Source organism: Hemitrygon akajei, chromosome 13 (genome assembly GCF_048418815.1).
Source record: "Hemitrygon akajei chromosome 13, sHemAka1.3, whole genome shotgun sequence".
Taxonomy (NCBI): Eukaryota; Metazoa; Chordata; class Chondrichthyes; order Myliobatiformes; family Dasyatidae; genus Hemitrygon; species Hemitrygon akajei.
In genome coordinates this window covers 64,970,896-64,993,510 of record NC_133136.1, presented here as the reverse complement: position 1 = coordinate 64,993,510, position 22,615 = coordinate 64,970,896, and the positions used below count along the sequence as shown (strand labels likewise).

Sequence of the window (22,615 nt, the reverse complement as noted above, 5' to 3'; positions counted from 1 at the left end):
ATCTTGTATACCTCTATCATGTCTCCTCTCATCCTCCTTCTCTCCAAAGAGTAAAACCCTAGCTCCCTTAATCTCTGATCATAATGCATACTCTCTAAACCAGGCAGCATCCTGGTAAATCTCTGCTGTACCCTTTCCAATGCTTCCACATCCTTCCTATATTGAGGCAACCAGAACTGGACACAGTACTCCAAGTGTGTCCTAACCAAAGTTTTATAGAGCTGCATCATTACCCCGCGACTCTTAAACTCTATCCCTTGACTTATGAAAGCTAACACTCCATAAGCTTTCTTAACTACCCTATCTACCGGTGAAGCAACTTTCAGGGATCTGTGGACATGCACCCCCAGATCCCTCTGCTCCTCCACACTCCCAAGTATCCTGCCATTTACTTTGTACTCTGCCTTGGAGTTTGCCCTTCCAAAGTGTACCATCTTACACTTCAATGGGTTGAACTCCATCTGCCACTTCTCAGCCCACTTCTGTATCCTATCAATGTCTCTCTGCAATCTTTGACAATCCTCAACACTCTCCACAACACCACCAACCTTTGCGTCGTCTGCAAACTTGCCAACCCACCCTTCTACCCCCACATCTAGGTTGTTAATAAAAATCACGAAAAGTAGAGGTCCCAGAACCGATCCTTGTGGGACAACACTCGTCACAACCCTCCAGTCTGAATGTACTCCCTCCACCATGACCCTCTGCTTTCTGCAGGCAAGTCAATTCTGAATCCACCTGGCCAAACTTCCCTGGATCCCATGCCTTCTGACTTTCTGAATAAGCCTACCATGTGGAACCTTGTGAAATGCCTTACTAAAATCCATGTTGATCACATCCACTGCACTACTCTCATCTATATGCCTGGTCACCTCGTCAATTAACTCTGTCAGGCTTGTTAGACACGATCTGCCCTTCAAAAAGCCATGCTGACTGTCCCTAATCAGACCTAAATGCCCATAGATTCTATCTCTAAGAATCTTTTCCAACAGCTTTTCCACCACAGACGTAAGGCTCACTGGTCTATAATTACCCAGACTATCCCTACTACCTTTTTTGAACAAGGGGGACAACATTTACCTCCCTCCAATCCTCCGGTACCATTCCCATGGACAACGAGGACATAAAGATCCTAGCCAGAGGATCAGCAATCTCTTCCCTCACCTCATGGAGCAGCCTTGGGAATATTCTGTCAGGCCCCAGGGACTTATCCGTCCTAATGTATTTTAACAACTCCCAACACCTCCTCTCCCTTAATATCAACATGCTCCAGAACATGAACCTCACTCATATTGTCTTCACTGTCATCAAGTTCCCTCTCATTGGTGAATACCAAAGAGAAGTATTCATTGAGGACCTCGCTCACTTCCACAACCTCCAGGCACATCTTCCCACCTTTATCTCCAATCGGTCCTACCTTCACTCCTGTCATCCTTTTGTTCTTCACATAATTGAAGAATGCCTTGGGGTTTTCCTTTACCCTACTCACCAAAGCCTTCTCATGCCCCCTTCTTGCTCTCCTCAGCCTCTTCTTAAGCTCTTTACTTGCTACCCTATATTCCTCAATAGACCCATCTGATCCTTGCTTCCTAAACCTCATGTATGCTGCCTTCTTCCATCTGACTAGATTTTCCACCTCACTTGTCACCCATGGTTCCTTCACCCTACCATTCTTTATCTTCCTCACCGAGACAAATTTATCCTTAACATCCTGCAAGAGATCCCTAAACATCGACCACATGTCCATAGTACATTTCCCTGCAAAAATATCATCTCAATTCACACCCGCAAGTTCTAGCCTTATAGCCTCATAATTTGCCTTTCCCCAATTAAAAATTTTCCTGTCCTCTTTGATTCTATCCTTTTCCATGACAGTGCTAAAGGCCAGGGAGCGGTGGTCACTGTCCGCCAGATGCTCACCCATTGACAGATCTGTGACCTAATACTAGATCTAATATGGCATTCCCCCCAGTCGGCCTGTCAACATACTGTGACAGGAATCCGTCCTGAACACGCTTAACAAACTCTGCCCTGTCTAAATCATTGGAACTAATCAGGTGCCAATCACTATTAAGGAAGTTAAAGTCACCCATGATAACAACCCTGTTATTTTTGCACCTTTCCAAAATCTGCCTCCCAGTCTGCTCCTTGGTATCTCTGCTGCTACCGGGGGGCCTATAGAATACTCCCAGTAGAGTAACTGCTCCCTTCCTGTTCCTGACTTCCACCCATACTGACTCAAAAGGTAATGCTACATTACCTACTCTTTCTGTAGCTGTAATGGTATCCCTGACCAGTAATGCCACCCCTCCTCCCCTTCCCTCCCTCTCTATCCCTTTTAAAGCACTGAAATCCAGGAATATTGAGAATCCATTCCTGCCCTGGTGCCAGCCAAGTCTCTGTAATAGCCACTACATCATAATTCCATGTATGTATCCAAGCTCTCAGTTCATCACCTTTGTTTCTGATGCTTCTTGCATTGAAGTACATGCACTTTAGCCCTTCTACCTTAAAACCCTTTATTCTGCTTCTCTTTCCTCAAAGCCTCTCTATATGTTAGATCTGGCTTTACTCCATGCACTTCTTCCACTGCTCTATCGCTCCAGGTCCCACCACCCTTGAAAATTAATTTAAACCCTCCCGAACCATGCTAGCAAACCTACCTGTGAGGATATTGCTCTCCCTCGAGTTCAGGTGCAACCCATCCAATCTGTACAGGTCCCACCTTCCCCAGAAGAGATCCCAGTGATCCAGAAATCTTGAAAACCCTGCCCCCTGCACCAACTCCTCAGCCACGCATTTAACTGCCATCTCCTCCAATTCTTACCATCACTATCACGTAGCACTGGCAGCAATCCTGAGAACGCCACCCTGAGGTCCTATTCTTCAGCCTTCTGCCTAGTTCCCAAAACTCGCACTTCAGGACCTCATCCCTCTTCCTGCCTATGTTGTTGGTACCAACGTGTATCACGACTTCTGGTTGCTTTCCCTCTCGTACCAGGATGTCGTGCACCCGGTTAGAGACATCCCAGACCATGGCACCGGAGAGGCAACAAACTATGTGGGTGTCCTTCTCACGTCCACAAAATCTCCTGTCTGCTCCCCTGACTATAGAATCCCAATGATGACAGCTCTCCTCTTCTCCGTCCCAACCTTCTGCACTACAGGGTCAGACTCAGTGCTGGAGTCCCTACCACCGTGGCTCACCCCTGGTCGGTTGTCCCTGCCAACAGTATCCAGGACAGTATACTTATTATTCAGGAGAATGGCTACAGGGGTGCTCTACCTGTCTACTCACCTTCACTTCCCCCCCCCCCCACCCCGGACTGTCACCCAACGACCTGCTTCCGGCAGCCTAGGTGTGATTACCTCTCTGTAGCTCTCATCTATGACTGCCTCATTCTCCCTTATGAGTCGAAGGTCATCCAGCTGCTGCTCCAGATCCCTTACATAGTCTTCCACATGGCCCAGCCACATGAACTTCTGGTAGATATGACTCTGCGAGAGAGGGGAGTTCCCCCAGGACTGCCACATCTCACAGGAGAGGCACATCACCATCTCAGGAGGCATTGTAAAGCCTAACTGGGAGCAAGCTCATTCTCCGCCTCCTCGTTGAAGCCTCTCAAGTCAAAGCCTCAAAGCTCCGCTCCTTCACTGGCCGCTCTGCTTAAGTTACCCCTCTGTTTATTTTTTTTAAACTGCCAGAATCTCTTGAGTCAAAGCCTCAAAGCTCCATTCCTTCACTGGCTGCTTTCCACTGGCAGAATATGGTATTAATGGTAAGACTCTAGGCAGTGTGAGGGATCAGAGGGATCTTGGGGTCCGAGTCCAAAGGATGCTCAAAGCAGCTGAGCAGGTTGACTCTGTGGTTAAGAAGACATATGGTGTACTTGCCTTCATCAATCGTGGAATTGAATTTAGGAGCCGAGAGATAATGTTGCAGCTATATAGGACCCTGGTCAGGCCTGACTTGGAGTACTGTGCTCAGTTCTGGTCACCTCACCACAGGAAGGATGTGGAAGCCATAGAAAGGGTGCCGAGGAGATTTGCAAGGATGTTGCCTGGATTGGGGAGCATGCCTTATGAGAACAGGTTGAGTGAACTTGGCCTTTTCTCCTTGGAGTGAAGGAGGATGAGAGGTGACCTGATAGAGGTGTACAAGATGATGAGAGGCATTGATCATGTGGATAGTCAGAGGCTTTTTCCCAAGGCTGAAATGGTTGCCACAAGAGGACACGGGTTTAAGGTGCTGGTGAGTAGGTACAGAGGAGATGTCAGGGATAAGTTTTTTTTACTCAGAGAGTGGTGAGTGCGTGGAATGGGCACCCAGCAATGGTGGTGGAGGCGGATACAATAGGGTCTTTTAAGAGGCTTTTGGATAGGTACATGGAGCTTAGTAAAATAGAGGGCTAGGGTAAGCCAAGTAATTTCTAAGGTAGGGACATGTTCGGCACAACTTTGTGGGCCAAAGGGCCTGTATTGTGCTGTAGGTTTTCTATGTTTCTATGTCTTTGGAATGTGAGAGGAAACTGGAGCACCCAGTGGAAACCACGGGAAGGACGTTCAAACTTCTTACAAACAGTGTCAAAATTGAACTCCAAGCTGTAATAGCTTCATGCTAACTGCTACGCTATCAGTCAGCTCGTCCAGTCTCTGTGTTGCAGACTTGTCAATCATCTTAAACATTTGAAGGGATTAATGACAAAGTGATGCATTGTCAAGTTTAGTTATATAAAATAACTAAAGTATACTTTTCACAAAATTTAAAGTTAGAACATAGTTCATAATGACACACCAAGAAAAATCAAATGTTTTTTTTAAATTTACAACTTGTGTATGTTGCTTGTCAAAATTCAAATTGCCACAGCTATAATCACAAAGAAACCTAAACGACTAAAGCCAATGTATGTAATTCTGCATGTGTTCATATCTATTTTTACCATTATGTTAACGTATGAACACTTTAATGGTTGTATTAATTATCTGGCACTTCCTACAGCAGAACTTCAAGCAGCAGTCAGAACCTGTCCCCGTGCCAGATAATGGATCCTCCTGCCCCTGAAGAGTGTTTTCAGGCACTAAACCATGCAGAACAAACCTTCAAAAAAATGGAGAACTACCTCCGGCATAAGCAGCTATGTGATGTAGTGCTTCTGGCCGATGACCGAAGGATTCCAGCCCACAGGTGAATGAAAAGTTCATCAATAAGTTTTCTTTTCTGTAAATTATACCACTTTCCAGGTTGTTCATCACAAAATCAAAAATTTAATAACCAGGAAATGTAATATCAATAATATTCTTTTCTGGCACCTATTCTAGTATTCTATGTAAAATTTGAAGTCCTACGGAAGCTTTATTTAAAAAAATATTTAATTACCTATCAGATTTAAATGTTATTAATTATTTTTAAATGTAGTTAGGATTTTGGTATCTATATTTAAACTTACTTCCAAAAAAACAGACTGTTTAGTGATTTCATTTTTTTGGATAACAGCAATTTTATTTCATTTTGGTGAAATTCACTGAGTAGAAAGACAGTTTGTGAAATACATTTTAATAAAATTTGGACCATTGTTTTTTCTTCCATCAGTGAAAGTTTAAATTTATATTGATTTTTATCCCTTTAAGTTTGTAATTTGAGATGTTTGCAGATGACCCAACTGCTTCTCATTTTGCAATGAAGATCCTGTTAGGAAGAGTATCCCAAGATTTTGGTCAAACTATACTGAACAGCTGGTGATAAGTTTCCAAGTCAGTGTGGCATGCAGTTTGGAAGGGAATTTGGAGTCACAGCCCGGTTTTGGTCAATGGACTGGTGCTGAGTTCCTCAATGGTCCTGAAACTGCATCTACAGGGTCAGAGGTCAGATTGTAAATCTATGCACTAGCAGGGAAGAAATTTTAGGAAGCACAGTTCAGCCACATAAGTCACTGACAGATAATTGGGAATTGTTATGGATAAACCAATACTTTTGCGACCAATAAGTGGAACAGCAGGCCAAAGGCAAGTACAAATAAGTTATTTGTTTCACATTGGCTCATCTGCAAAGAACTAGTCTTCCAGCAATGTCCTTCAGTAATTTAATTTATGTATCTAAATTGGACACTTAATTCAGTTAAAAGATTTGGTAGTATATTTAATATTTCAGTAATATTTGAATATTATTATAAATATGATGTTTGATTGAGTGTCTTTGCTGGTTTACATAATTCATTATTATAGGCATCCGTTAGTCTCGTAAGACCATGGATTTTTGTGCCTTGGAAGGTTTCCAGGGCGCAGGCCTGGGCAAGGTTTTATGGACACCAGCAGTTGCCCATGCTGCAAGTCTCCCCTCTCCATGCCACCAATGTTGTCGGTGGGGCCGATACAGCTTGACACCGGTGTTGTCACAGAGCAATGTGTTGTTAAGTGCCTTGCTCAAGGACACAACACGCTGCCTCAGCTGAGGCTCGAACTAGCGACCTTCAAATCACTAGAGTCACTAGACCAACACCTTAACCACTTGGCCACGCGCCAACACACAATTCATTGTGGGTAATATGTAAGAAGTACATGAATGGCATATGTCATTACCTCACCACATCATATGTGCGTGCATCACTAAAGAAACAGGAAGTAGACCATCATCCTGGCTCCCGTGTTTTTCTTTCAGTTAACCTCTGGATTTACATAACAGTGGTGATGATGTAGTTTTAAAATGTCCTCTGGTGACTATATACCTGTTGGAAGTGCAGCACGTTTTTTTTTCCTTTGGAAGGGAGAGAGAGAGAGAGAGGGATGTTTGGATCTTTTTTAAAAACAAGTGTGGTGGTTTTTCTTTGAAAGGCGTAGAGAGACATTCAAGTTTTTTATTAAAAAAGCCAGAAAACGGACAGGCTCGTAGGCAGTGAGTACTGGGTGATAATAAAATGATTTTAAGCAGCAGAAATAGCTGACTACATTGGAAAGATAGATATGTTCAATTGTGGAACAGATAACTGAATGATGTGTACTGAACAACTTGAGCAGTATTTTGAAGCAAATTAAATCGTCAATGAAAAGTGAGTGTCAGTGTTACTGAGTGCAATAGTTGGAAAATCATACTGTTTGCTTAGAAGAAAATCTGCTCCAACCAAAGCAGCTGAAATGAGCTTTGCTGATGTCTCAAACAAATGCAGGAACATTTTGAACCAAAACCATTGTTGATTGCAGAATACTTTAGGTTTCATAATCCATTACATTTTATGTGGCTGAATTGAAGAATTTGTCCAACCATTCTTGGATGGTCAGTGATGAGCTTAATGATGCACTGAGAAATCATTTCATTTGTGGAATATTACAAGAAAGCATTCAAAAACGGCTCCTAACTGAAGCACAATTCATATTAAAAAGAGCAGTTGAAATTGTTTTATCAATGGAAATAGCAGCCAAAGATGCATTGAGTTGCAGTTATGAATAAAAGTGAACGTGAACTAAATTGCAAATTCTAAATGGAAATATGCCTGGCCAAACAAATTGTGTTACCGTTGTGGCAGGGGCTCACCAGATCAATGCAGGTTTAAATGCGAATCTTGCAGAAAATGCCAGAAAGTAGGACATATACAAAGACCATACCAGGCAGACAAAATTAAGTGGATTTAACAGGGAAGAGAAAAAGATAAAAAGTCAAGTTGTGGTTTCAAAGGGCACTAATCTTCATGCTGTTGAAAAGTCTGAGAATGATGAGAGTGACACAGGACTCAGTAACCTTGAGATTTACAATGTGAAAATTAACAATAAACAAGCAATATGGTTTACACTAAAGGTGAATGACAAATTAATTAAAATGGAATCAGGCACTGGCTCGGTCATTCCACAAAATGAGTTTGAATGGCATTTTAAAGGTACTGAACTGAAGCCTGCAGATATCCAACTAAGAGCTTAATATGGAGAAAAGGTAACTCATGTGGGAATAATATCCATTACAATGAAATACAGAAACCAACAAGTTACATTGGTCTTGTGTGTGGTTAAAGACAAGAGAGCTAGCATTGCGGAGTTGTGATTGGCTAAAACAACTACAACTTGATTGGAAATCCATTCACCATTTGCATGTCACATCCCCTCCAACAGAGTCAACTAAAAGCGAATTAATGTACTGGATGATGCCAGAGTAGTGTTCAAGGATGGCATTAGAAAACTGAAACATATCAAGGGTAAAATAGTGTTAAATGAAAATGCCACACCAAAGTTTTACAAAGTCCATCTGGTTCCTTATACCATCTGTGATAAAGTAGCCAGTGAGCTAAATCACATGGAGGCAGAATTCTTTCCAAGGTTGAGTGGAGCCCATGGGCAATGCCACTGGTCTCAGAAGCCAAGAAAACTAGGTCTGTCAGGACCTGTGGTTAGTTTAAGGTCACCATCAACCCAGTACCAAAAATAGATCAATACCCTCCGCCCAGGATAGAGGATATATTTGCAAGCCTCTCTGGAGGGAAACACTTCAGCAAAGTGGACTTAGCTGAGGCCTGCCTATAGATGGAGATGGAAGAAAAGTCCATATATATCCTAAGGTGAAACGCTTCACAGTTGGTGAACATATGTAGATGAAAGTTACTAACATCTGATTTTTTTGTTCTTCTGCCAGGCTAGTTCTGTCTTCAGTTTCAGACTACTTTGCTGCAATGTTCACAAATGATGTAAGGGAAGCTAAACAGGAAGAAATAAAAATTGAAGGTGTGGATTCAAATGCATTATGGGCATTAGTTCAATATGCCTACACAGGTAAACACAAAATTATAATTTTCTATATAATTGCTGTATTTTGTAATAAAGGAGAAGCCTTTGATTTCTACATGGTAGCCTGATTATTATGGATAAAGGGCCCATATTTATATTCCACAGAGCTCTTGATATTGGTTTATTATTGTCACGTACCATGATATAGTGAAAAGCTTGTCTTGCATACTGGTGGGACAGTGCATTGAGGTAGAATGAGGGTAAAACAATAACAATGCAGAATAAAGTGTAAACACTATCCAAGGGTGCAGTATAAATAAATGATAAAGTGCAGGATCATGTCAGATAGACTGAGGCCAAAATTCCATCTTACGTAGAAGAGGTTCATTCAAGAATCTGATACCAGTGGAATGCAAGATATCCTTGAACCTGGTGGTTTGTGCTTTCAGGCTTTTGTATCTTCTGCTCAATGGGAGAGGGGTGAAGAGAGAATGTGTGGAGTGGGTGGGTTCTATGAATATGCTGGCTGTTTCACTGAAGCAGTGAGAAATATCGACAATTCATAGAGGGGATGCTGGTTCCTGTGATGCTGCAATTTCTTGCAATCATGTATAGAGCAGTTGCCATCCAGACAGAATGCTTTCAGTGGAAGCACACACACAATGCTGGAGGAACTCTGCAGTATATGTGATGTGCATCACCTCCCAGCTTCTCACTTCATTCCCCCTCCCCTAACTAACTACCTTCCCCCATCTTCACCCATCACCTTCTAGCTTGTCACAAACACAAGAAAGTCTTCAGATGCTTGAACCCTTACCTTCTAGCTTGTACTCTTTCCCCTCCCCTCCTCTTATTCTGACCTCTTCCCCCTCCAGTCACCTCTTCAGATGAATGGAGTCACTTATCTTCCTCGTGGATGTTATAGAACTACTCCCTTGCAACCCTTTGTAGACTGAGCCTTTGGTTCTATTACTTTTCCTCTTCTAGCATGTTAGCCCAGCTCTGCAGCCCCCTACATCTGGACTGTAAAGACACGTACATCAGACTATTGTTTGACTACAGCTCCATCTTCAATACTATAATTCCAAGCAAATTTATCACCAAACTCCAGACTCTGAGACTCAATAACTCCCTCTCAAATGGAGCTTTGACTTACTGACTAGTAGACCACAATGAGTTAATGATAGGCAGCAACACCTCCCTCCGCACAATTATTCTGCACTTGTACCTACAACTGCTATAGCCAAAGAATAGAACCATAGTTCCATTGCAAGTGAGGGTGAGGGTAGCTATGGTTTTTATTGCCTCTACTTCCAGGTACTAGGAGCTTAGTATAATTTCAGAATTTGTTCCATATTGCTACACGCAGAGGAATTGAAGGGCCTCTACCCACCCATCTGTCCCATGGAGAGGAGGAATGAAGTGAGAAACTGCGAGATGGCATATCTCTACATATACATGTACACACTGCCTATCACCCCCCTCTGGTGCCCCTCCTTCCCTTTCCTCCATAGTCCACTCTGCTCTCCTATCAGCTTTATCTTCAGCCCTTTAATTTTTCCACCTATCACCTTCCATGTATGTGTCTTATCTACAAAATTGACATCTCCAGGCTTTTCCACCTGACAAATGACCATTTTTTTAAAAAAATGATTATAAAGAGAAATCTGGCTTCTTACCATGATTAGCCATACAGCAATGGATTTAGTTATATAGGATGCAAGTTACCAGGTGAGATTCGCTCTCTTGCCCATGGTCTTCTTTCACATGGATGTTTATCTCCTCCACTGAAGTTAAGCTAACTAGATTAGACTTTAGTATTTGTGCTTTTGCTGCTGCTTTTAGCTTTTTTTAATCCAATCTGATTTGCTCGAGGCATTGGAAAAGGTTTTTAGTAAGAGTTTTTTACTTCAATTCATATAATGTTGTAAATACTTAATCATTTCAGTAACATTTTCTCTGTTTGTAACTGAAGAACAGTGCAAGCATCAGCCTTTCTTCCCATTAAGCTGAGGCACTGGGTACTTCTTTATCCAGTTCCTTGGCACAGCTCAACTGAGTTTCATTTAACGACTTGGAGAAAGAGATCGGATACCTGTACTGTTTATGACCACCACTGTGTTTCTCATTTCTGCCGTGCAGAGAACGGAGCTAGGAGGAAGCTAGCCCCCATCTCCACAGAACCACGGCATGCTCACATCCATTGATTGGGAAAACGCAGGGAAGGGTAGGAAATGTGTGCAGGAGAACTTCCGAATCACTGTGTTTCCAGCCCCAAAAGGAAAGAGGCATTGCTGAAACAGACCACGGAAATGAAGTTAACAAATGGGCAAGATGTCAGTTAGGAAACAATGATCAATAAATCATAAACTTCAGAAGATTAATGAAGAAGGGTTAGGAGTATTCTAAATATAGATTATTTTTAAAAGGAAGTGTCATTGGAGGATATCTTATCAGAGTAAAGTGAAAATATAAAACTTTTAAAAAAAGAAGATACAACATACTGTACAGCATAGTGCAGACCCTTCGGCCCTGATATTGTGCTCAATATAAACCTACTCCATGATCAGTCCACTACCTCCTTCCTGCACAGCTCATAACCCTCCATTTTTCTTCAATCCAGTACTTATTTAAGAGACTTCTAAATGCTCTTATTGTATCAGCCTCTATCAACTTCCCAAACAGTATATTCCAGGCACCCAACACTCTGATTTTTAAAAAAAAGCCTACCTCTGACATCTCCCTAACTTTCCTCCATTGACTTTAAATGGGTATCCTCTGATTTTGGTCACTGTGCCTGAAAGAAAGGTGTTGGTTGTGATCTGTGCCTCTCACAATGTTATGCATTTCTATCAAGTCCCTCTCATCATCCTTTGCTCCAAAGAATAAAGCCCTAGTTTTCACAGTCTTTTCTCATCAGATGTGGTCTCTAATCCAGGCAGCATTCTGGTAAATCCATCTGCACGCGTTTTAAGGCTTCCTATAATGAGGAAACCGGAAGTGAACACAATACTACTAATGTGGTCTAGCCAGAGGTTTACAGAGCTGCAACATTACCTAATTCTTCTTGAATTCAGTCCCCCAACTATTGGATGCCAACACACCATAAGCCTTCTTAGCCACTCTATTAACTTGCACAGCAATTTTGAGGAATCTATGTATCTGTACCCAAAGATCCCTCTGTTCCTCCATCCTACTAAAATTAGTACAGCATAGTACAGACCCATGAACCTTGGGCTCTGCCTTTAAGCTTGATCTTCCATAGTGTATCTTTTCACATTTTTCCAGATTGAACTCTATCTGCCTCTTCACTGCTCAACTCTGCATCCCCTTATAACCTATGACTCCCATCTATACCATTCACAACACCACTAACCTTTGTGTAGTCTACAAACTTCCTCTGTAACCCATTCCTACACTTCCTCATCCAAGTCATTTATAAAAATCACAAAGAGCAGAGTTCCCAGAACAGATCTCTGTGGAACGCCACTAGTCAGGACCCTCCAGGTGGAACTCGCTCCATTTACTAACACCCTCTGGCTCTGTGAGTAGGCTGTTTCTGAATCCACGCAGCCGAGTTTCCCTGGATCCCATGCCCCCTGACTTTCTGAATGAACCTACCAATGGGAGCCTTGATGAACACCTTACTAAAATCCACTGCTCTATTTGTTTTGTTACCTCTGTGAAGTGCTCAATTAGGCTCCTGAAGCACAACCTGCTTCTCATAGATCTGCGCTTACTGCCTTTAATAAAACTGCAATTCACCAAATGTTAAAAAATCCTGTCCCTAAGAATCATCTCCAATAGTTTGCCCATCAGTGATGTAACAGTTGCTAGTCTATAATTACCAGGATTATCCCTATTAACCTTCTTGAACAAAGGGATCTTTAGAGAGGAAATGTTTCTGGCACATTTCCAAAAAGAGGAAAGTTCAGAACTCTGCTAGATGATAGAAGAGAATGAGAAAAATGGAACAAAAATGGGGAGGAAAGGGAAACATGACTTGCATTAGATGGATAATTCAAGTGAGTACCAGGCTGAGTTTAGTAAACTGGGAGGGTAGGTGCAAAAGAATGCTAGGCAGATGACAGAATATGACAGACAGAATAAGCATTTTTGATCAGATCATGGTAAAATTCAAAAAGACCCTGGCATAGCTGATTCCCAAGGGAATAACTTGACCTGAAGGAGAAAGCAGAAGGAGAGAGACAAAATGGAAGATCATGTGTTTCAGTAGCAGAATATGGGAGGCTCTTTGGAGGAGCAAGGTGACCCAGGCAACTTGTCTTCCTTCAGATAAAATAATACTTTTAAAGCTTTATTAAGATGCTAAATTTATGTAAAGAGATAACATTAACTATTGATAGCTAAATTACTTTGGATTTAAAATATAGCACATGTCTTGATTTTTAAATAGAAAAACATTCCCAACCTGCAACTTATTTTATTAGTAAACATTTTCAGACTCATGCTAACTACCATCTGTGGTTAGGCCTTCGAAACTGGGAAGGTTTATCTTGCATGCTATTTCCACTTAATGGGTTGTTAACTGCAAAACTCAGATTCCTCTAAGTGTCGTTATTTGACAGAAGATACCAAACTAAAGAACCTACCATACTAACATGCTGCAAATTACACATCACATGAACAAAAGCAATTTGAATGCACAGGCATCATTTGGAGGGTTAACCATTTTAAATTAAAGTTATTACAAATATCCAAAACACAGTTTTTTTTTACATAAAGTGAGAAAATGGCATTATTTGTTTGTTATCTTTAGGGCGTTTGGAATTAAAAGAAGATAATATTGAATGCCTGTTGTCGACAGCCTGCCTGTTACAATTATCTCAGGTTGTTGAGGCATGCTGTGGTTTCCTGATGAAGCAGCTTCACCCTTCCAACTGTCTCGGAATTCGTTCATTTGCAGATGCACAGGGCTGCACTGACCTGCATAAAGTGGCTCATAATTACACCATGGTATGTATCTGGAGGGATAGCTCTTTCTTAGTTTATTAATATGGGTTAGATGACACCATGGTTGTTTCTGGAGGGATCTCGCCTTCACAGTTCATTAGTATGGGTTAGGTGGATGATGGTTTAATAGTGGAGGCATCTATAAAATTCTGGAATCTGTTAACACTTAATAAGCTAGCATAAATAAAAAGATGGCAGTGCCCTAAATACAGAAAAAGGCAATAATATTAAAGAACTTTAAGTATAATCTTAGCCATATACCATCCATGGGGAATGTGAGGTACCAGTTACATGAATATACTCATTGCATGAGAACTGCTCAATAGAACATTTTCATGCATCACACACTGGCATTCTGTGCATAAGCCTTCAACTTGCCTTTTAAATAAGAATGCTTTACACTGTAATTCTACATTTTAAGACAAAATGGTATTCAAGTAAAATGATGCATAAATCAGATGAATGATTTTGATCACATTACGTGAAGTCCCAAATCTTCAAAGAGGATTTTGTTGCTAATCGGCCTATAAGTATAATGCCTTTACAAGTAAGTGTAAATAATCTAAAGCTATCTTCACACTTATTTTACATAACAAATGCATAAAATGCACAGTTTGAGTTTACTTTTGTAAAGAATTAAAGAGTCTTATTTGTAGGTCATGCATAGAACGTTTTACATATAGCCTAGCCTACCACTTAAATTAAAATCACTTAATTCTAAATGAGAAAAGGTCAGTGCCTTTTGCTATGTTCTATATTCCCTAATAACACTTGATCAGATTCATGTTCTTAGAAATTTTCTTTTGCCAGTTGCAAAAGAATTTTGTTTTTTTTAAATACTGGATATACAAGAGTTTATTGTATCATGAATCCTGTTTGTAAAATTGTACCAACATACAAAACCGAATATTTTAATTTCTTATTATTCTGGTCTTCAACTAAATATTTTCTTAAGAGATATTTGATCTTTAAATGCTTTTTGATGTGAATATTAACATTAACAATAGATCATTAACTTGGCATTAGAAAGCTTCAAGTTTAAAGCGACGGCTGGTGGTGTAGTGGCATCAGCAAACTTCAAGGCAAATGGTTCCAGGTTCAAATCGTCCGGCTCCTAGCATACTTCCCATCTGTGCTGAGTTGAGCATCGAGCCTGCAACTCAGTCTTGTAAAAAAAACAGGCAAATGCTAAAGAAATGGCAAGGTTGCTACCTGATGCACGGAGAGGAACAACAAGTTTAAAGCGCCTTCTGTAACTAAATGAGGTGAATTGTCAGCAAGGCTTTTATCAGCCTACAGCTAACATTTGTATCTGCTTGTGAAGGGGCACTGGGCACACTAACTTGCGTTTTTTATTTGCTGAATAGAATCTATAAATTGGCCACTAACTGGGTTCTTTCCTCAAAGATTGGTTTCTATACTACATTACTTACATAAAATTGTTGCATTCAATTTACAGTAGTTTTATCTAACTGTCTTTAACTGTGTGATGCCACTTAATTTGTCCAGAAATCAGAAAATAATATTAGTGTAAGTTTAAGAAAGTTTTCAGCAAAGATTAGGCAATGAATAGATCCATGAGAAAAATCTCAAGAAGCAATCTGAGGCCCCCCATTGATCAGGGCCAGCCATGGATGTTGCATCCCAACTGTCTGTGATACGCAAGGCAGGGCAGTATGATATGGTGAGCAAGCTGTTGCCTTGTAGCAGGCTCCCTTTCTCCACGCAGCTGATGAATTCAAAGGAGCGGCAGTGACCAATACAGTTTGGCACCAGAGGCATCATAGAAGTTGCCAGTTAGTGTTGAATTCAAGGTAGGATTGTCTTAGGAACTCGAACTCTGGATTTTTACTCAGGGTTTACTTGTGAAGGTTTCACCGTAAGTTAGGTATAGTCGCAATGCAGCAGAGGTTTGAGATCAGAGTTGCCAACCATGGCTGACGAGCCCCATCTGCCCATAGCGACTGGTTTTAAGACACCAGTAGCCTGCCTTTGCCCTTTCTCCTGTCAGTAGCAACGGTTCCACCAGGCTTAGTAGCTAAGCTACACTTGAAAGCCAGGAGCTCAACTTGTTTGTCAGAGGATATTTGAGACCTGCGCCATTGGGAGCATTTACTAGGTAGTGGGCGCTTATCCCCACTACCACCCCCAGCTATAATATTCATAAGGAACCATGAGTAACAACATATTTTTAGAAAACCATTTCCACAACTAATTATTCTTGTTGGATGGCCATCTCCTGAAGCCTCTTAATGTTATAATGTTACTTAGTTCGCAATGATCTGAAATTACGATCTCTAGAAATCTTTAATATGTAGTCAGAACTATTCCTTTGAGGAAAGGTTGCTTCAGAAACAGATTTAGCTATGTAAAGTGAATTAATCTCTCAATAATTAAATTGATATTATTTAAAAATTAAGTATAGTGTTTCTTTAAATTAAAAGAAAAGTACGATGTTGTCAGTGATTTACCCTACAGAGATTAATCTATTCCTAATCATAATTTTTTGGAATATTTACTCTTTACAGAATTTCAGTAATCAGAATATCTTCAATTTTATTATGAAAACTCACAATTGGAAGAAATCTCATAAATTCTGAGATATAGTAGAAATTGCTGGAAACATTTAGCACATCAAACAGTATCCTTAAAAAGCAACACATTTAACATTTTGTGTCAATAGCCTTTCATTAGAATTGGAATTCTGGTTTCTCAAATGTGGAATGGTTCCATTCAAAGTACAGGAGATGGAATATTAGTTTGGTTGAGAGAAAGAAATGAAATATTTGAGGAATAAAACAAGGTTCTGGTAGCTCATAATATTCCTGTCAGTTTAAATTATTTTAATTACAAAATTAAAAGCATAATATTTTATTGGAAGACTTGTTTTTTCTAAGCTACAAATTTTCCGTATGTCAGAGTGACAGATATGATTGCTGAGGAAATACTTCCATATATTTTCAGCATATGATATTAATTGGTGTAAGACAAAGAAAGCTCAAGATAAGGCAACAAGGTAGACAATGCAGTTTAATTTCAGAGGCAGAGTACAATGCAGTTTTTTTAATTTCAGGTTTCCAGCATTTGTGTTTTTATTTTGACTCTCATATGACACCTGAAGTTTATGATGACTTATTTAAGTCAATCATCTGTGTATTCCTGTGATGAGTAAACCATGAATGTCTTTGGCCATTTTTGTGATTTTTGTCATGTTATCAGTAATGCATGTACAGTTTCGTATATCAATCACTGACTGGATCTTCAAGTAGTAAAACAAGGCAGAAGGCATGATCCATTTACATTTTGTGACTTACGTTCAGTAACTTCAGGCAATAATTTGTGCTTTACAATTTTGTGAGAACAACTCTGAATTGTGTGTGTGTTTTGTAGTCCCATTGTCATTGTGTTTAATGTGCTGTGAAATAATATGAATTATTGTTCGTTCTTTCTTTTGTTTAAGGAGCACTTCATGGATGTGATAAGAAATCAGGAGTTTCTACTACTGCCAGCAAATGAAATAGTTAAGCTGTTGGCTAGTGATGATATGAACATACCAAATGAAGAAACTATATTGAATGCATTGCTTAGCTGGGTGCGGCACGATGCAGACAACAGACAAAAGGAACTCAGCAAACTGCTGGCATACATCAGACTCCCTCTCCTCTGTCCTCAGGTAAATTCATTATTTGCCTTAAATCATTGCTTTAAAACAATAAATGGACATAATCATCATCAATAGTGTGTGACTAACCTTTCATTTTGGAAAGGATAAAAGCCATCAGCATGCTTATCAGGACAAAACCTGCAAGTGACCTGATGGCACATTGTAAATTGCCTTCTATAATTAAGTCTGAAGGGGCGGGTTCTTGTACCATATTTTATGCAAGAGCTATACCATTTCCAAATGATGCCCACTTAAATAGGTATCCATGATTGCTAACATGGAGATGCAAGTAAATTTAAAGAGATAATGCAATAATGTGTAAATCCATTAGACTGATTCATTAAATTTGAGTGCTATTAAAAAATAGATGTTTAATTGCATACTTCTTAACGTGGCACTCATCAATTTAGAAATAGCCTTTTTCAGCTCCAACAGTAGGGTGCATTTGAAGTTGACTTAAGGTCAAGTTGACAATTTTCCACGCTTTTGTGTCACAGCATCCATTTGGAAGCTCAAATTGACTTTTTGGCAAGTTTTTCATTTCCTCCAGCTTTTTATTGTAGCCTTAAACTCTCCCAAATAATGTCAACAGTAATAGCACATGCAAAATTCATCCTTGCTGAGATTTTCAGCCTCAGTGGTCTGAAAAGCCACAGTTCTTGTTCACTTGCTAAACAACGAGTTTAATTAACATCCACTCCCTCCCTCACCTGTACACCACTTTTCCAAAGCCATGCTATTTAAACTTTATATTTTGTCTTCACTACCATTTCAGGTACAAAGTAGTAACGTAAATTCTAGTCCATGATGTGTGTTACAGTGCAACACTTACATTTATTCTTTTTCTAATAACATTTCTCATATCCTCCTTTTACCTGTACTGACCCAAAAAACGTTGGTATAGAGGAGCTTGCTATATTATCCGATTTGAGAGGGTTTCATTTTTGCATTTAACAGTGAACATTCCAGTCATGGACCTACCATATTGTTGATTTTTAGACTAAAGCCATTGAGCTTCATTTTAAAGCATCATGAAGCATTCAATACTTGATGCTAAAATAACCTTGAGTAAATAGGACGACCGACTAGTGGTTTAGTTGTTGCCAAACTCCAGGTTGTCATTTGGCAGGTAGTTAAAACTTTAAATGCAACCTTCGTGTCAACCAGATAAATTAATTCAAAATTAATCCCTGAGGTTTTCCTAAATGTGACTCTAATCAACAGCGTAACAAGCAGAGGTAGCAGCTTTTAGTTTAGTCTGCTGCATATTTCAGGAGGATGATGGTTATACACATTGTTTTGAACATACATGTGAAATAGATTAATGGACGGTGCCCTAACTTGTGCTATTGTGTGTGTGTGTGGATGAGATGAGAAATGAATATTTTAGCACATTCAGTGATGCATCTAAGAATTAGTCACAATCACAACGTAAAATCTATAGTGCAGAAACTTGCCATATGGACTGGGCTGAGTGGTCTCGAATGATGTTACTGATTACCTCTCTAGCCCTGTCTGGTGTTCCATTATTTCTTTTGCCTTCATTCACAATGTATTGCAAAATGATTTGCAGCAGATGAAAAAAAAGCTCAGTCTTTAAGTCAGATTTCTACGTAAGTTGGAACAGGTACATCCAGTATTATTTAGTGTCAGTTAGTCAAACATTTGTCTTAGTTTTGTCTTTGTCTGAGCTCCCCTGGGTCCTAAAGTCCACCCGCACTGAGACAGGTTAAATAAGGTTCGGAGCTCTCCCGAGTCCTAAAATTCACGCACACTGAGACAGGTTAAATAAGGGACTTGAGCATCTGTGATTTTTGGTATCTGCGGGGGGAGGGGGTGTTCCCAGAACCAATCCCCCACGGATAAGGAGGGCGGACTGTACACTGTTAGTGATACTACATAAAGACAATGTAAGATAAGATTCATTTCTCAATTAAAAATATTAAAAATAAACTGGAAACTTGCCTAATTACAAAATCACAGAAACATGTAGGCTTGAAATGTACATTTTTATCAAGAAAAGTATTTAGTTACTTAGAGGAAAACTTTTGTTTTTATTAAGATATTCAATAAGCCTGAGTCATATTCATTTTCTTCCAATCAAGGTGATGCCAGGCTGCAATGTCCATTAATGCCATGGCTCAAACTTAGTTCTTTTGCTAGGTTTGTTGGGATGGTTTTGGGGACAGAAAGGAGAGTTAGGGGTCAGGTTAATGACAGGGATGAGGTGAGTTAGAGATCAGCGATAGTAAATAAAGAGTTTGAGTCCAAGTCAAAACACTCTGTGGACAAACGTCAGCTATCCTAGAAGTTGTGTTACAGGTGCTGAGGAGACCAGCGATGCCCAGGTCAGAGACCAATGCCAGGAACTCTGTACTGGTGGTGAATGTTGGGTATGGGTGGGAGTCCTGAGAGCCAGTAACACCCCCAGGTCACCAGGGTCGGAAGTCCGTGTGAGTCCATGTGAGAGTGAAACCCAGCAAAGCCTGGGAGGCAAAGCCTAAGGTCAAAAATCAAAGGTAGAGGCCTAAAGGAGTCACGAAGATCTGAATGAGTCACAGGGGCTTAGGTCACCAGAGTTGGAGGTCCATGCAAATCTGGAGGTCAAGACACGAAGGTCAAACCCATGATTGGCACCCTGGAGTGGAGTTCATAGTTTGCCCCCAGCATGTGCACTGGTTGTTAACACTAACAAAGCATTTCACTGTATATTTTAATGTTTGTGATATAAATCAATTAGAATTTGAATATTGCTGCCCCCTAGTATTACTATTTCCCAACTATGATTTACTTTATTCTAGAAAATTGGGATCAAATCATAAAACTAGTAAAATACACAGCAACTATCTGCTAACAGAAGCTTCCTTTTACTGTTGCATAGAAGTTTCAAAATGCCTTCTATTAATAGTCTTGGATTTCCTTCCCTAAAACTGAATATCCTACTTTCTGGCATTGCTAGTTTCTTTATTTTTTTTTCATCTAATCTGTTGGTGTAAGAGTTTCTTGTTCATTTGTGTACATTTTTCTTTTCTGGTGTTCCATCTTCTGGTTACTTGTTATCTTTCGTAATATCCATCAGCCTTTTAGCTGGTGCTGGTGGAACACAGCAGGCCAGGCAGCATCCATAGGAAGAAGTACAGTCGACGTTTCAGGCTGAGACCCTTTGTCAGGACTAACTGAAAGAAAAGATAGTAAGAGATTTGAGGGGGGAGGGGGAGATCGGAAATGATAGGAAAAGACAGGAGGGGGAGGGATGAAGCTAAGAGCTGGAAAGTTGATTGGCAAAAGGGATACACAGCTGGAGAAGAGAAAGGATCATGGGACAGGAGGCCTAGGGAGAAAGGAGGTGGGAGGGGAGCACCAGAGGGAGATGGAGAGCAGGCAAGGAGTGATTGTGAGTTGCTTGAATTTCCAACATCTGCAGATTTCCTCGTGTTAGCCCTTTAGCACAGTTCTCCTTTCCCCTTTCATCCTGTCTAAATTAAATTTATATTCAAACAACTGACTTTGCATTCCCTGTATTTTTCTTTAAGTGGCGATTAGTGAAGTATTACAAACGAGTGTCCTTCATTATTTTACATAGCGTTTCAGTATGATATCAGAAGTCTTTTTTGATGTTTGCATAGTCATTGTTTGATATGTACAGTGTTGTGCTTTCTTGGAATCGAAAAGTCAAAACTGAACATAGCTGAATCTCTGTTGTCCAGGCATTGTTCTTACCACATCCTAAGATCCATTCTTAATGCCATGAGTCAGCACAGGTACGCCCTTGATAATACTTTCTAATGACATTGACTCACTTAATTTCTTCTGTCTTGATCCACATTTCCATTTTTTCCTTTATATTCAGTGATGTAATGGAGGGCGACACGGTACCACAGGGGTTAGCCAAATGCTATTATAGAGCAGGTAGCCCACGTTCAATTTCCACTGCTGTCTGTAAGGAGTTTGTACCTTCTCCCCATGACCACGTGGCTTTTCTCCAGTATCCTCCCACACGCCAAAGATGTATAGATTAGTAGGTTAGTTCATCACAGAGATGTACAGGCTTGTTGGACAGAAAGGCCTGCTACTGTGCTGGATCTCTAAATAAGTAAAATAAAACAACTGTTTTCCTTGCTTTTCATGTGAAAGACTGCAAATTATAACAGCCCTGGAATTCCAATAGCCCTCTGAATTTTTCTCACTCTTCACTTTCCCCAGATTCCATCTCTTCAGCAAATTCCACCCCAACCATATTTTCACGAACCTTTTGACCTTCTTACTCTTTGGATCCTGAACCACCAGTCCTTAACAGAGGCTTCAGTTTCATCCCCTTCATTCCTTATTCTTATAAATTAACATGATATTGAACTCGTCTTCTCCTTTGATCTCTGTGCTCATTTCTTTGGCCATGAATTCTCACCCCAGCTTGTGGACCATTCTTCCTGTCTCAGAATTTGTGATCCATCTTGACCCCTCCCTTTGGCTTCTTCACCCCACCCCCCATATATTCACTGATTTTTTTTCCCACTCACCTCATTGTAACTTATCCCCTATGAACTTGCAATGTTCCACTTATTCAGAAACAATCCTGATGTTGTCATCAAACCCGCCAACAATGATCATGCTGTTGTGGTCCGACAAATTGACTTCTACCTCACAGAAGCTAGATGTCAGCTCCTGGCAGATGTGTTGTTTAAGGCTGCTGTTGTCCCACCAAACTTACTTCTTCCCACTTACAATCCATCCTTTCTCCCTCGGTGCAGTCTTTTGCCACATGCATCCACAACACCTTTGGTGTCTTCCTTCACTGTTCCAATTCCTAGTCCCAATCACCTCATCTTTACCACCAATATACATTTCCACCCACACCCAGATGGTCAGTAAGCACTCTGCTTCTTCCTTGAACAGAGGGCCAACTAGTTTACCCCATAGATGGAACAATTTCTCTTTCAATTCAACTCACTTCCTCCAGATCACAAGTGTCCCTGTGGGAACATATCTGTCTTTTTGTGAGATATATGGAAAACATTTTCATGGGGTTGAGGGAGTGGTGGTTGGGTTGCTTCCTGAACTCTGGTTCATTGATGACTGACTGCTGCTCTTTCTGGCATTCATACAGAACTTGCTGTCAATTTCTAACCTGCTTGTAATTTCTCATGGTCCATCTTTGACCTTTTTCTTCCTTCCCTCTATCTCTACCTCAGGGGATATACTAACAACCAAAAATATCTATTGCAAGCCTATGAACTTCCACAAATGTCTGACCACTCTTTGTCCTGCACTGTCTCC

At 40.5% G+C, this 22,615-nt stretch overlaps 1 protein-coding gene across 4 annotated transcripts in view; it reads left to right on the top strand.

Moving 5' to 3' along the window:
• The window catches only part of LOC140737955 (kelch-like protein 5), a 128,648-nt gene that overhangs the window by 63,964 nt on the left and 42,069 nt on the right, over positions 1-22,615 (top strand). For 3 of the 4 annotated variants that reach the window (XM_073064833.1, XM_073064831.1, XM_073064832.1), the window contains 4 exons: positions 5,000-5,185; positions 8,612-8,748; positions 13,484-13,680; positions 17,138-17,350. In XM_073064833.1, coding sequence (XP_072920934.1) covers positions 5,043-5,185; positions 8,612-8,748; positions 13,484-13,680; positions 17,138-17,350 — 690 coding nt within the window. In that variant the 5' untranslated portion in view covers positions 5,000-5,042. The remainder of the gene's footprint in view (positions 1-4,999; positions 5,186-8,611; positions 8,749-13,483; positions 13,681-17,137; positions 17,351-22,615) is intronic. The other variant, XM_073064834.1, reaches the window with a different exon arrangement.